The sequence below is a fragment of the Phascolarctos cinereus genome, unplaced genomic scaffold (assembly GCF_003287225.1).
Source record: "Phascolarctos cinereus isolate Bilbo 61053 unplaced genomic scaffold, phaCin_HiC Scaffold_7;HRSCAF=346, whole genome shotgun sequence".
In the NCBI taxonomy this organism is placed as follows: domain Eukaryota; kingdom Metazoa; phylum Chordata; class Mammalia; order Diprotodontia; family Phascolarctidae; genus Phascolarctos; species Phascolarctos cinereus.
This window is the reverse complement of record NW_027556180.1, coordinates 11,688,067-11,702,038: the sequence shown is the minus strand read 5'-3', so window position 1 is coordinate 11,702,038 and position 13,972 is coordinate 11,688,067. Positions and strand designations below refer to the sequence as shown.

Sequence of the window (13,972 nt, the reverse complement as noted above, 5' to 3'; positions counted from 1 at the left end):
TACAGGAACAGAACTGAGAATACTTCACTTTTCTGCTTGGAAGGTGACTCATGCCCATGCCCTTCTCTCCACATACACTCAGCCTCTGCCCTGGGTCAAAGCCTTATCCCCTCCTGCCTGGATGATTGCAACAGCCCCTAAGAAGGATCCCTGATTCTGGTCTCATCCTGTGTTCAGTCCTTCTTCTACATGATTCCCAAAGTCACTTCCCTGACAGTGTCCCTTCTTGGAACAAAACTCCACAGCAGGTCACATGTCTGACATGTCTCATCTAGTCCAAAGCTGTTCTTTTACAGAAAAAAGTGAGGTTCAGTTTGGCAAAAGGACATACTAAGATCCCACAGTAGCAAAGTAAAGGCATTCTTTTTGTGACAGTCATGACTTTCTTTTATTTGGAATCTGGTCCCCCAAGTCCCACACTGCCTGCAGGGTTGAAACTCTGATGATTTATTTGTGTTGTTCCCCAAACTCCCATCCTTCCCAGGAGCTCAAGTCTTTCCCAAGTGAATGCTCTTCTCCGGGAACAGCTAGAGCACATGAAAAACTCCAATCAGAGTCTGGCTGAGGAGCAGGAGAAGATGGCCAGCAGCATGAGCAGGCTGAAGGAGGAGCTGGAGCAGAAAGAACTCCGCTGGTGGAAGGAGAAAGAGGTGGTCTTTGGGGAGGGAGGGACTACCATGTCCAAACATTCTTGGTGGTGCCTTAGCGAGATTCTGTGCCCGAGCCAAGGTCAAGGTCATTTGTGAGCTCAAGGCATTGGTACTATGAGAAAGCAATTCATAAATGGAAGTAGGAGACACCATTGGGATTCCAGACACAACCCAGACCATGGCTTTCAAGTAACAGAAACTCCTCCAATTTCAAGCTCTCAAGCCAAGGGGAGAAAAAATATGGTGGGCCCCTAGAAAGAGGAAGAGAAAGGGAAGCACTGATTTTTTTTTCTTACTTGCTTCGTGAGTCTTGTTTTCTCACATGTTTCCATACCTTTTAGGTGCCCAGGGTGGGGTGGAGAAGAGAGGGATAGAAATACAGTGATATGGTTCCAACTGTGTACATTTGGCTGACCCCAAACAAGTGTCACCTCCCTCCATTCTCATCATCTTACAGATGAAGAAATTGAGTCCCAGGGAGGTTAAGTGACCTACCTAAGGTCTCAAAAGTGCTCAGTAGGTGGGTAAGTACTGGCTATGGAGTCAGGGAATCAGAGTTCAAATCCCATCTCCCATGCTTACTAGCTGTGTGACCATAAGTAAGTCAAATTAACCTTCCTGGTACAAGGTTTCCTCTTCTGTAAAATGAGGGCTAGTCAGTGGTGTCAGACTCAAATGTAAGGGGTCCCTGCAGGCAGCACGATGACTTAGAAAGTCACAAATTAGCATTATCTATGTTGTATGATATCTTTGTTTTGTCAAACCTCTCCCAATTACATTCTAATCTAGTTCAGGCTGTGCTAGGAGTCCTGAGTTGGGCACCTCTGAACAAGATGACCACTAAGGTCCCTTCTGGCTCCACATCAGTGATTCTGTGATTTCCCCCAGACAGATATGTAGTCCCTCCTGCATTCAGCAAAAATGTTAAAAATAGCTGTTCCCCACCTAGAGCTCTGAGGCACTCTTATGGAAAGAACCAAGAGGAATCCTAATCCTGTGGAGACATGCTGTGGTCCTCCGGGGCAACTTTGCAGAACTCCAAGCAGCCACTGAGAGGTGAGCTGGGCACAATGTTTCTAGGACCCACAGAGGAGGGGATGAATGAGTGTGTAAGGTGCGGGGGGGAGAGGGTCAGCCAAGCACAGGCTAGAAACCACTTGTTGGGATCCCTTCATTTGATGGCTACTGAGGTCCGTTCCAGCCTCAAGTTCTAGAGATTCCTTGGCCAGACCCACTCATGTGTCACTCTTCAGCCTGACCACTTGACTCACTGCTATATTTACTTTCATCATCCTACATTCTAAAGAAATCCAAGGTCATGATGAGATAATTTCTTACTAATTAATAAAACTATAAACTCTCAGTAATTAATCAGTTGACTCAAATCTCTACCCCAGTTCATTAAATATTATTTATTGAATAAACTAGGGAAATCTTTCCCAATAGCAGTTATTCTTATACAATTTGCTACCAAATGAAATCAACAATGAAATGGAGACATAGATAACTATTTACAATATCTTATTACAAGGAAGTTCACAACTAATCCTCTCAAACCCTTGATATAACAACAGATGACTCCTCTTCACATTCAGAAAAACAATTTTACCACTCAACTAATTCCAGATATTGATTAAAGTCTCTTAAGAATCTTCTTCACATAAGTCCTCAAGATAATAGTGAAATTCAGTTTCTCAGGAACTGAATTAGTCCTTTTTAGTAGGTTGGTATCCTCTCTTCAGTCATTACAGGAAACAGGCCTTCCAGAATATACTGTACTTGCCAGCCTCTCACAGACTCTTCATAGAATCCTCTTTACAACACCACAGTTAAAACAAATCTGATAAAGAAGTTTCTCCTCACATCCTTTTTCTCTGTCTTCTCACAAATCAAAAATAATACACACACACACACACACACACACATTCATAGCAAGGAATTCATAGCAAGACGTTTTTCAACTGCCAACACAAACTATCTTTTCTGCAATATTCCATTTGGTTCTTAAAGATATGTTAACAGGGGGCAGCTAGGTGGCGCAGTGGATAGAGCACCAGCCCTGGATTCAGGAGGACCTGAGTTCAAATCCAACCTTAGACACATAACACTTACTAGCTGTGTGACCCTGGGCAAGTCACTTAACCCCATTGCCTAGCCAAAAAAAAAAAAAAGATATGTTAACAGGATCTTTAGTCTCTGTATTAGGGCTGCATAAACTAGGTGTTACACAAGTAATCACAGATGTGACTGATAAACTAGATGTTTGTGACATTAAATGAACCAATAAATATACACTTTATCTACAGATATCAAAATATTTGGAAGGAAATGGCAACTATTAGTCAGTCATCCAGATATCTAGTCTCTACTGTGGCAAACACGTGGCTGTTTTAAAACCTCTGAATAATTCGTAATTTTTGTGTTCCAACTGGATGTTTGATGATGCAGAAGGTGAAGACAATGACATTGATTACAGCATTTTGAGGGTCAAGAGCTCTGATTGTACCGAGGTAGGGAGCTGCAGGATGTGAAAATGTAAATCATCTACTCTTCTGCAATCAATAGCCCCATAGACAGTTTTCTGGTGGTTGTGTTAGAGTCATATAGCTAGTAAACATCAGAGACAGAATTTTAACTCAGGACTTCCTGATTCCAAATCTAGAACTCTATCATGATAGATTAGAGAGAATGATGCACTTAGCATTGGGAAATCTTGGGTTCACATTCCACCTCTGACATTTAAAATCTGTGTGTCCATGGGCAAATGAATCACTTAATCTCTCTGAGCTTCTATTGACTCCTAAAGATTGATCAGTTAGAGACAAGTTGAGATTTGCATTGGCGGAAGGAGTTCCCACACTGATGATCATCATAGTTTTGGTGCTAGAAGGACCCTCAGGGCCATTCATGTCAACCCCATAATTCCTCAGATGAGGAAACAAAGATCAAGGACGTGAAGGGACTTGCCCAAAGTCACCCAGATTCTTGACATATAAATCTTTCACCACTTAATTAAAAACACAACAATGACAGATTGGTTAATTAGTTCATTTGATTTTAATAAAAGAACCAACCTCAATCACTGATTATTGAGCATCCTGTGGATCAGCTAATTCACTGATGACCCAAATATTCTACTGTCTTGGTAGCACAGTCTGACGCCATAAGGTCATCCAACTTGTGGCACCATTTTCTGAATGGAAACTCCTAGAATTTCCTTGCCTGAAGAAGAACCAATAGGTGGAGGTCCCCATGATGTATGCCCCCACTTGCTCATTGATATTTGAATGTCCTGTAACAGAAAGTCTTTCCTTTTGTCACTTGAGATAAGACTAGCAATGCAGGTACCCTTAGGAGAGGTTGACTTAAAGTCAAGCTAAAATATAAATGAATGCAATTTGATCTTTTCTTCTGGATATTCTTATAAACAAACAATAAAGTTTTCAAAACTCACAAAAAAGAAATTTCACTTATAGTAACAATAAAAACCACTCACTATGTGGGAATTAATTTATCTAGAAAAACACATTAGCCTAAAAAAAGACAGCTACAAAACTGCTGTGACAGATATAAAGAAACATTTTAGCAACCCAAGGGATACTCAATGTTCATGGATTGGTTGGATCAACTTATTAAACATGACAATTCTCACTAAATTAATTTGTAGATTTAATTATATATCTACAAACATGTTAATCGATTTCTTTTTAAAATCTGAATTTAAAAGATTAAATTTGCATGAGAAAGCAACTAGATGAGAATATCAAATGTGAACTGTGGCAGAAGGGAGGAATCTTATGAAGGTGAATTTTTATCTCTAGACCTCAAATCACCTTACAAAAAATCTAATATCAAAATTACCTCAAACTAGTGGTGGGGGAGAGAAATATATCAAATACAAGCCCCAAACACTGAAACAAATTGATATGAAAGGTATTGTTTGATGAGCCTACAGAAAATAAAAACTGAGAAATGGTTCATTATTCAATAAGTAGTTAAAGAAATTAGCAATAAGGTGAAAAATGTATACCATATACACGATATGCAACACTAAATCCCAGCTAGATTATAGACTAAAACTATTTAAAAGATGGAAAAAATAGAACAATATATCCTCACTTGTTGATAGTAGATTAATTTCATCTAATAAGCAAACAGAAGAAAATATTAAAAACAAGATACCTATATTTGATTACATAAAGTTGGAAATTTCAGTACAATGAAAATGACAGAGTTAAATGGAAAAGAACAGAAAGTGAAAAGAAATGAGGGGAACATTATTGCCAATGTAACAGGTAAAATCAATATTTGAAATCTGTCAGGAACTGGACAAAATATTCCAAGGTGAAACTCAACTCCCAATGGGAAAATGGTCAAAGGACATGAATGACATATAAATACAAATCACAGTAACACAAAAGCCCATGATAATCCATAGTAACTGAGACATACACAGTGCTTTAATACAAGGCACTTTACATGCAGATCCCATTTGAGCTTCACATAACTCTGGGTCCTATAGGTAGTATCAGTCCTATGTTACAGTTGTAGAAATTGAGGTTCAGAAAAATTAAGTGATTTTGCTATGGTCACACAGTTACTAAGTGTTGGAGGGGGGAATTTGACCCTCAGGTACCCCTGACTCCAAGTGCAGGATTTTATTTCCTATATTGTACTGCCCATTTCTATATCAGCTCCCTCTGTACTTGGTACTTTCATAATCACTTTTTAAAAAAAATTCCCTCTAAAAATGGAGGAAATAAAAATTAAAATAACTCTTAAGTATCATTTCAAACCCGTAAAAATGCTCCCTTACTCACCCAAAAGAAAATACAATGTTGGCAGAGCTATGCACTCAAACATTGTTGGTGGAATTGCAAATCAGTGGAATCTTTCTGGAGAGCAGCCTGGCAATGTGCTCCACCATCTTGACTCCAATGTGCTGCCATAGTTACAAAGACACTCATACCCCTTGACCCAACAATCCCACTACTTGGAATATAAATTTTTCAAGTATATTTACAAATTCCAAATAATGTTTTCTCTTTTTAGGGTTTAGAATTGGGTCCATCTTGGCCAAACTTTTTACTTTAAAGATGAGGAAACTGAGGCTTGGGGCTGAAGGGATGAGTTACAGACAAAGCCATCTCTTCAGTCCCATCTCTTTTCCCCCGTCAGAGGTTTAACAGATATGAAGTCGGACCTAGCCAGGACGGCACGCCGACTGCAAACTGCCTGTCTCAATCTTGACTCCAACCTGCGACTGTCTAACCACCACGCGCTTTCCTCCATGGAGAAGCAGGCCCACTACAGCGCCCAGCTGGAGCAGCAGCTTAGGGACAAGGTGCGAGAGATGATCCAGTTTCAGAGCCGCTGGGACGCTGAGAAAGTGGAGCTCAACTCCAGGTGAGAGCCGCAAGCAGGCATAGAGGAGCCCTGGGGAACCGGTCAGTCTCCAATAAGCATATATTGGGCGCTTCTCGTGTGCCGGGCACCATGCTGGGCACATACAAGCACAAAGAGGAGAAACCATGTCTGTTCTCAGTGAGCTGACATTCTAATGGGCCTCACGGGCATACAACATAGATATAAAGAGAAGAAATACACATCTGCTATGTCCATGGTGGTTTGCATGTAGCCATGGAATGTACTTCTTCCTCCTATGAGTCAGCCTGGCATTTGCCAGGTGCCAGAAAAGATCCCTTGACCTTGGGCCGCTTTAAGGCAGGTTTTGGTTCCAGACATAAAGAGGTGATTATCCCAGGTCAGACCCTATCGGGAGCACGGTGTACAATATGGGGCACCACCGTTTGGGAAGGTTGTTGAGAAATCAGGGGTTGCTGTAGAGGAAGGCAACAGGAGAGGGAGTGGGATAAAAGGCCTTGAGTCCACATCAGAGAACTGGCTGAAGCAATTTGGCTCAAGAAGACCCAGAGGGGACACAATAGTGGTCTTCAAGTACTTGAAGGGTCATCATTGTGCTTATTCTGCTTGGCCCCACAGGACAGAATCAGTAATGATGGCTGGAAGATACAAAGAAGCGAGTTCAGGTGCAAAGGCAGGAAAAACTATCAAATAATTAGAGTTGTCCCTGAAATAGAATGGCGGCCTTGGGAGCTAGGGGGTTCTCCCTCCTGGGAGGTGGTCAAGAACGGGTGAGGCTAATGCTTCTTGGGATTCTTCTTCAGTCATGGGCCATACTAGATCACCCCTGACCTTCCTTCCAACTCTTCTCAGAGTCCTCCTCCTACAAGACTCAGCTCTGATGCTGCCTTCTCCATGCAGCCCTCCTCCATACCCCAGTGGCTCATGTTCTGTCCCCTGTACTCATTTATGTGCCTTTTGTCTCTCTTCTCTCCCAATAGAATGCAAGCTCCTCGAGGTCAGGGACTGCTTCATTTTTGTCTTTGTATATTCAGGGCCCAGTAGATCCTTAAGAGGCGTCCAAGGAATTTAAACGAATTTCAGGTTTATCTCATCTGAATGTGGGTCTGGCCACCATCTCTTTCAGCCTTTGCTCTATCCCTCTCTGTCTCTGGCTTTCCCCCTCTAGGCTCATGGAGCTGACTCAGCTAAGAGAAAGGCTCCAGGAACAAAATGCTAAGAAAGAGAAGGTCATATCTTCCCTAAAACTGGACCTTCAGAAGCTGGTGCGTGTATTCACAGAGATTTTTCTGTTGGGTGTTTGCTCTCACTCACATCCCCAAAGCCTATTTGCCTCATTAAGATGTTCTCTTCTCTGAATGCAGGAATCCAGCCAAACTGGCAATCTCCTGGAGGCAGAAGATCTAAAGGAGGAAGTAGAATCTTTACAGAGGGTTTTAAAGCACATCACGAAGGTGCCGTGTTACTCCTGGGTAGTCGCAGAAGCACGGATTTAGTGTAGATAAGAAGCTTAACTGCTGGCCAGCCAGCCCAATTCCCTCATTTTAAAGAGAAGGAAACTGAGTCCCTGGGAGGCGAAGGTCACATCTCTAGTAAATGTCAGAGGTGTGATTTAAAGCGCAGAGAGGGCAGTTTGACCAGAGCATAGAGGATGAAGGGGAAAAGGGAGTAGAAAGGAAAAGCAGACCTCCTATGTGACCAGTACTGTAAAACGCCCTGTCAGGCATACAGGGCATATGAATTACTACTTCTATGAGGAGAGCTCACCAACTAATAGTGACATGAAACTGATGTACCTGATGCAGGTAGCCAAAAATATAGGGAGGCTCATGAAGAGAGGCTTCATCATACAGTGAAGACTCGAAATGGTTAATCATCTTTTCACATCTCTGTGACCCTAGGCAAGTAATGGTATTTAGGATCATGGATTCAGCGATGAAAGTCACCTCAAGCATAGCCAGAAGGAGAAAACTGAAGTCCAGAGAGTTTAGAGAAGTCCAGAGCCCAGAGACTCAGGCCCAAAGTCACACTGATAGTGAGGAAAAGAGCTGGGATAAATCCCTTAACTTCATTGTACCTCAGTTTACTTGTCTGCAAAATGAGGAAAAAGCTACCTGAGGGGCCGACCTTCTGTGGCCATTGTAAGGATTAAGTGTGATAATAGACATGAGGATTTGTAAACAGTAAAGTGTTCAGTGTGTCTATGATGAGGAAGATGAAGGTCATTCACTGGTTTTCTCCATGTTTTTGTTCCCCTCAAAGCTAGTTCTAGCCGAAGCTGAGTGCGTAGGCCTTTCCTCAGCAGAGAACCCAAGGGGAGGAGGGCAGGAAGATCGTGGAAGACGGCCATCCCCTGGCTCCCCTCCTCCACAGCAGGCATCCCTGACACGGCCCTACTCCCTGCTACTCCAGGACGCGGCTCTGCAGACCATCCAGGCCGCCCTCCAAAAGAGGCATCAGCAGGAACAGGTTGGGAGGACCCTCAACACGCAGGGTTGCTTATGTGCAAGGCCAGCCAATGGAATCTGGGCCTCCCCCAAAGCAGAGACTGGCTTTTGCTGGAGAGGACAGTAATAAAAATCCCTCTCCTTAATTCTGTGTTTCCCGAAATGCTACAGTCAGCTTGCTCAGGTCAAGGCAATGGGCAGGAAGGGAGGGTCTTGAGTATATTGGAGTAGAATTGTGTTTTCACTGAGAATCGGTATTGCTTGGAGCAGACAACCAGAGGTAGCAACAGCAAACCAGATTCCTCTACAAGCCATGGAAATCAATAGCACTTTCTTATCATAGACTTCTGTAAAGGACCTTGGAGACCACCTTCCTCATTTTACTAACTAGGAAACTGAGGCCCAAATGGGGGAAGTGACTTTCCCAGAATCATAAAGCTGGTAACAGAGCCTGGGCTCGAGCCCACATCCCCAGCTCCCAAATCATAACTGATTGCACTGGATTGCACTGACTCACGTGAATATTTCCCACAAGGGCTAACTCAGTGCAAAATTGTAAAGTGGTGACTTGTTTTCAGGGCCTATGCCAACTCCAGAACCGTATCTCCACCTAATCCCCCAGACCCCTCATTGCCCTCCTACTAGTCTACACTCTAGAGCTTTCTTTTCTTACTCTGACCCTTCAGAACTTGCTGTCCTGTCCTGCCAACCATTAATCGTAATCCTCCGCGCTCAAAGGAAATATTCCCCCTAGGTAGTATGTTTACAGTTTCAGAGATCCTCTTGAGACAGTGTGTGAAGCCAACATGACAGTGACCATCGGACCACAGCAGTGTCGTGGCAGTAAATAGACGACGGACCTAAAATTTATAAAATCATAGATCTAGGATTGGAGGGGCCTCAGAGGTTATTCGACCCAATGCCATGATTTTACACAAGAGGAAGAAGAGGCCCAGAGAAGAAAAGGGACCCAGGAGCACAGGAGCACAGATGTCGAGCTGGGGGGGACCTCAAAGGGACTGTCTCTATCCCCAAGGTTTGCTCTTTCTGTGCATGTAGCATGCACCATGAGTGAGAATTGTGGAGTTATCTAATTGGACTCACAGTTCAGCCCCCACCCTTGGCAAACACCACCCTCTTCCCTTGCCACATTTCATTGGAACCAATCGTACAAGCATAGCACCATGGAGTCCATCAGCCGAACGTGATGACGTAACTGAATAAAATCCATGGAAGAAAAGACAGGAAAGAGCTACCATGTAGGCTAGGCACCCTCAGCCTCTCTCCGCCCAAGCAGCCCACATGTTTTTCAGGAAGGAGCTCAAGGAACCTAGCAGAGATGCTCAGATTTAAACCCCTCCCCTAGCACGGTCACTCACAGAATCCACATGGCCATGCCCCAGAGTCTGGGGTCCAGCTTCTGGGCCTCTCCTCCTGCTCTTCCTTGACCTCTGTTCTGCCCTCAGCAGGGACCTCCACCCCTGCCCTCCAGCTGCTTCCAAACACAGCTTATTGGCCACCTGGGTCATCTGGGTCCCTGACCACCCCACCCCTCCTCACTAGCTGAAACGCAGGAGCCAGGCTCCAAGGTAGGCCTGGGCACAGAGCCTCAAGACTTGGGCCCTTTATCTGGACGTTACCACATCTTGCCCTCAAAAAAACTGACTAGCCAACCACAGATACCGCACAGCCATGAGGCTCCTGTCAGCCTGAGAGGAGGGTGGAGGGAGACAGGCATAGCCACTCCCCCTTTGGCAGGGGAAGCCTCTTTATATCAATGAAATCACAGGCATAGTGCCCCCAAAATAAAAAAATGAGGAACCACAAGGTCTAGGTTAGAGTGCAATGTTAGTGACATTGACAGGATTAGGTCATGCCCGGCTCAGTTCTATCCGTTTTATAGATGAAGAAACTGAGATCCAGACAGGTTATATGGCTCACCCAATATTTCTCCCCTGCAGAATGTAAGATACTCGAGGACAGGGCCTATTTCAATGTGTATGCCCAGAACCAAGCCCAACAGTGCCCTGCACCTTTGTAATCACTGCCTTGATGAAGTAGGGTCAGAATTCAAACCCATTCAAAAGCCAGTGCACTCTCCACTGAGAGATGCTGCCTTCTGCACTGGTCTCCCCACAGGGATGACTTTGGGACAAAGGCACCATGCTGACCCTCATGCCTCTCACCATCAAGCTGGGAAGATGAGGCACATTCACTAGTGACCAGTCTCCAGCTAGAACGGGAAAGGCTCAGAGTCAGGACCACGTGCTGTGAAAAGCTCGAGGAGGGGAGATGACTGCCAGATGCAGCTGGCGGAGGGGGGATTCAGGGAAGACTCCAGGAAGGATGTTACCTGAGCTGGCCCCTGAATGAAAGGATTGGGAGAGTCAGGGAGGAAGCGGAAGGGGCAAAGGAAGCCACACCAGATCCCTGCCCATAACGGTCTGGGCCCTTTCCCAGCCTGCATCCCTCGAGCCCCCGGAATGCCTGGCTCGGTAGGGGCTGGGCCAGGGGCTGCAGGCCAGACCCTCCCAAGCTCTCACACAAACTCATTGTTCTCAGGGCTGTTGCATCATAGGGGAGTGAGGAGGGCAGCCTTGGCTTCCTCAGAATCTCTTGCACAATGCTCAGTGTGTTTTTCTAGGGAAGGAGGGTTAGGAAACCCTTGCTCTCTGTCCCTCCTATGTGATTCCCTCCTTCCCTCATTTTGGAAGCCAATTTTCCCAAGAGTCACAGGGGCGGGTTCCACAAAGCAAGTCCTCAGGGGTGTGTGGGAAGGCCCTAGCATGGCTCCCCTTCCTGGAAATGGTTCAGTGACTAGAGATGTTCACCATCCCTAGAGAAGGTGAGAAGGGCCTGGGCCAGCCAGAAGTGGGGAGTGGGGATGGGGAGGGAGCAGGAGGACTGCGCTGGAGCCAAAATGGCCACATCTATGTCCTTGTCCCGCCCCTCAGTGTCCCCATGTCGCCATTCGCAGAATCACAGAACTTCAGAATGAGATTCAGAGGCCCCAGTTAGCCCAGCCCATACACACAAGGAATCTCCAACATAATAATATCCCCAACAAGTGATTCTCCCTCCCGACTTGCATACCTCCAAGGAAAGGAGACTCACTACCTCACCAGGCAGTCCCTCCCACTCTTAGACAGTTCTCATTGTTTGGAAGTCCCTCCTAACATGGCCCTTATCTAAGCAGGCCTCCTCCATCTTGAACTTGTGAGGGGTTATCTCTCTGAATCCAAGGGCAACACTTGACATTGATTCCTGTTCAGTTTCATCTCATTAGATTCTGCCCAGGGCTCTAGGCCATCAAGGTCTTTTGGGGGGCCTGACTGTCATCCACTGTGTTAGCTCTTTCTCCCAGCTTGGTGTCATCAGCAAATGTGAGCCCGCCATTTTTGCCTGTATCACAGTCAATGATACACATGCTAAAATGAACAGGGCCAAGCACAGGGCAGCGGGCTGACTCCACTGTAGCCCTCCTTCCACAATGGCAAGGAACCAGTGATGACTCCTCTTTGACTGGGGCCACCCCTCTAGCTCTCAATCCATCCAGTTGTTTTATCTAGTCCACATATCTCAGCCTCCACCTCAAGGACAGGATGAGATATTTTATCTAAAGCTTTGCTAAACGGAGCACTAGCCATTTTCCTCACGCATCTTTTTAGTAATCCTAAAGTCAAGAAGAATGGGGTTCACCCACATGTGTGCACAAACACACTTACCATCTGTTTCTTCTCTGTAAAATTGGGGTGATAAAACCTGTAGTCACTCCCTTCCAGAGTGCTGTGAGGCTTCAGTAAGATAATGCATTCATAGCTCTGTGACCCTGGGCAAGTCACTTAAACCCAATTACCCAAAAAAATGCTTTCAAAGAAGCACTTTGTAAACGCTAAAGACATGGATGAATAACAAGTCTTGTTAAGAAAGATGGGAAAAGAGACACGAGGAAATGAGAACCAAGATGCAGAAGGCAGGGGATAAGTATGTCAAAGACAAGTTTGTCTATCTTAAAACTTTAGTTCACATCAATTCCTGGTAGGAACTCCCTTTGAGAGCCTATGAGTCTTAGAGTTACCTGGATACTGAAAGGTGTAGTGACTTGCCCACTGTACGTTCATTGGTCTGGGCTGAAAAACAAAACAAACAAACAAACAAACAAAAAACACTGAAATAAATCTAGGGGTAACTTCCAGAGAGAATAGCAACAGTAACCATACTAATAATAAGTCCCATTTATGATGCACTTTAAGGTTTACAAAGGATGCCCAGGCTTCATTCCCGTGGGTCCTTAGCTCACTGTCCCATTTTCTCTTTGGCTGGGCAGGAGCTGCGGCTGCAGCTGGAGTCCTCTCAGGCCACTGTGACAATGCTCCAGAAACAGCTGGCTGACTATCAGAAGGAGGTTCAGGCCACAGAGTGGCAACTCCAGGAGCTGAGACAAGAACGAGAAAAGCTGCTGGTCAGGCTGGAGGACCAGAGGCGAGACCTGGAATGCTGCAAAGCCTCTGAAGAGATGTTGGGAAGGTGAAGAGGATGGACTGGTCCTGGGTTGGGTTAGCAAAGAGCAGACCAAAACAAAGGCAGGTTAGGGAGCCCAGAGCCCTTCCAAAACCAAAGGTATGTGGGCTGAGCCAAGGTTATGTAAAGGTATGGATGTTTGACCAGGGGTTGCCCTTAGGAAGGCTATGGACTTGAGCATGTTTAACCTCCAAAGGGTATAATTAGGTATAATTAGATCAGGAACAGCTGGGACTTCAAAGCACTGACATTTAGGGGGGCACTAATAGCAATTACACTCTTTGGTGAGGTAGAAGCAATTGATCTTATCACTGAGTTAACCATAGTTGTTGTTTAATCATGTCTGACTCTTCATGACCCCACGGACCATAACACACCAAGCCCTTCTATCCTCTACTGTCTCCCAAAGTCTATCCAAGCTCATGCTCATTGCTTCTGTGACATTATCCATCCATCTCATCCTCTGCATCTCCCTCTCCTTCTGCCTTCAATCTTACCCAATATCAGGGGCTTTTCCAATGAGTCCCATCTTCTCATTATGTGACCAAAGTATTTAAGCTTCAGCTTCAGCATTTGATCTTCCAGTGAATAGCCTGAATTAACTTCTTTTTAAGTACTGACTGATTTGATCTCCTTGCTGTCCAAGGGACTCTCAAAATTCTTCAGCATCACAATTCAAAAGCATTGATTCTGCAGTGCTCAACTTTCCTTATAGTCCAATTCTCACAGCCATATATTGCTACTGGAAAAACCATAGCTTTGACCACATGGACCTTTGTTGGTAAGGTGATGTCTCTGCTTTTTCATCTGCTGTCCAGATTTGCCATAGCTCTCCTTCTAAGGAGCGTCTTCTAACTTCATGGCTGCAATCACTGTCTGCAGTGATCTTTGAGACCCAAGAACATAAAATCTGATAATGTTTCCATTTCTTCTCCCTCTATTTGCCAGGAAGTGATGGGACCAGTTGCC

At 44.9% G+C, this 13,972-nt stretch overlaps 1 protein-coding gene across 1 annotated transcript in view; it reads left to right on the top strand.

The window, feature by feature from the left end:
* The window catches only part of CROCC2 (ciliary rootlet coiled-coil, rootletin family member 2), a 106,861-nt gene that overhangs the window by 22,552 nt on the left and 70,337 nt on the right, over window positions 1-13,972 (top strand). The window contains exons 5-11 of the mRNA XM_078147649.1: window positions 485-634; window positions 1,602-1,706; window positions 5,829-6,056; window positions 7,204-7,300; window positions 7,400-7,489; window positions 8,409-8,504; window positions 12,810-13,009. Coding sequence (XP_078003775.1) covers window positions 485-634; window positions 1,602-1,706; window positions 5,829-6,056; window positions 7,204-7,300; window positions 7,400-7,489; window positions 8,409-8,504; window positions 12,810-13,009 — 966 coding nt within the window. The remainder of the gene's footprint in view (window positions 1-484; window positions 635-1,601; window positions 1,707-5,828; window positions 6,057-7,203; window positions 7,301-7,399; window positions 7,490-8,408; window positions 8,505-12,809; window positions 13,010-13,972) is intronic.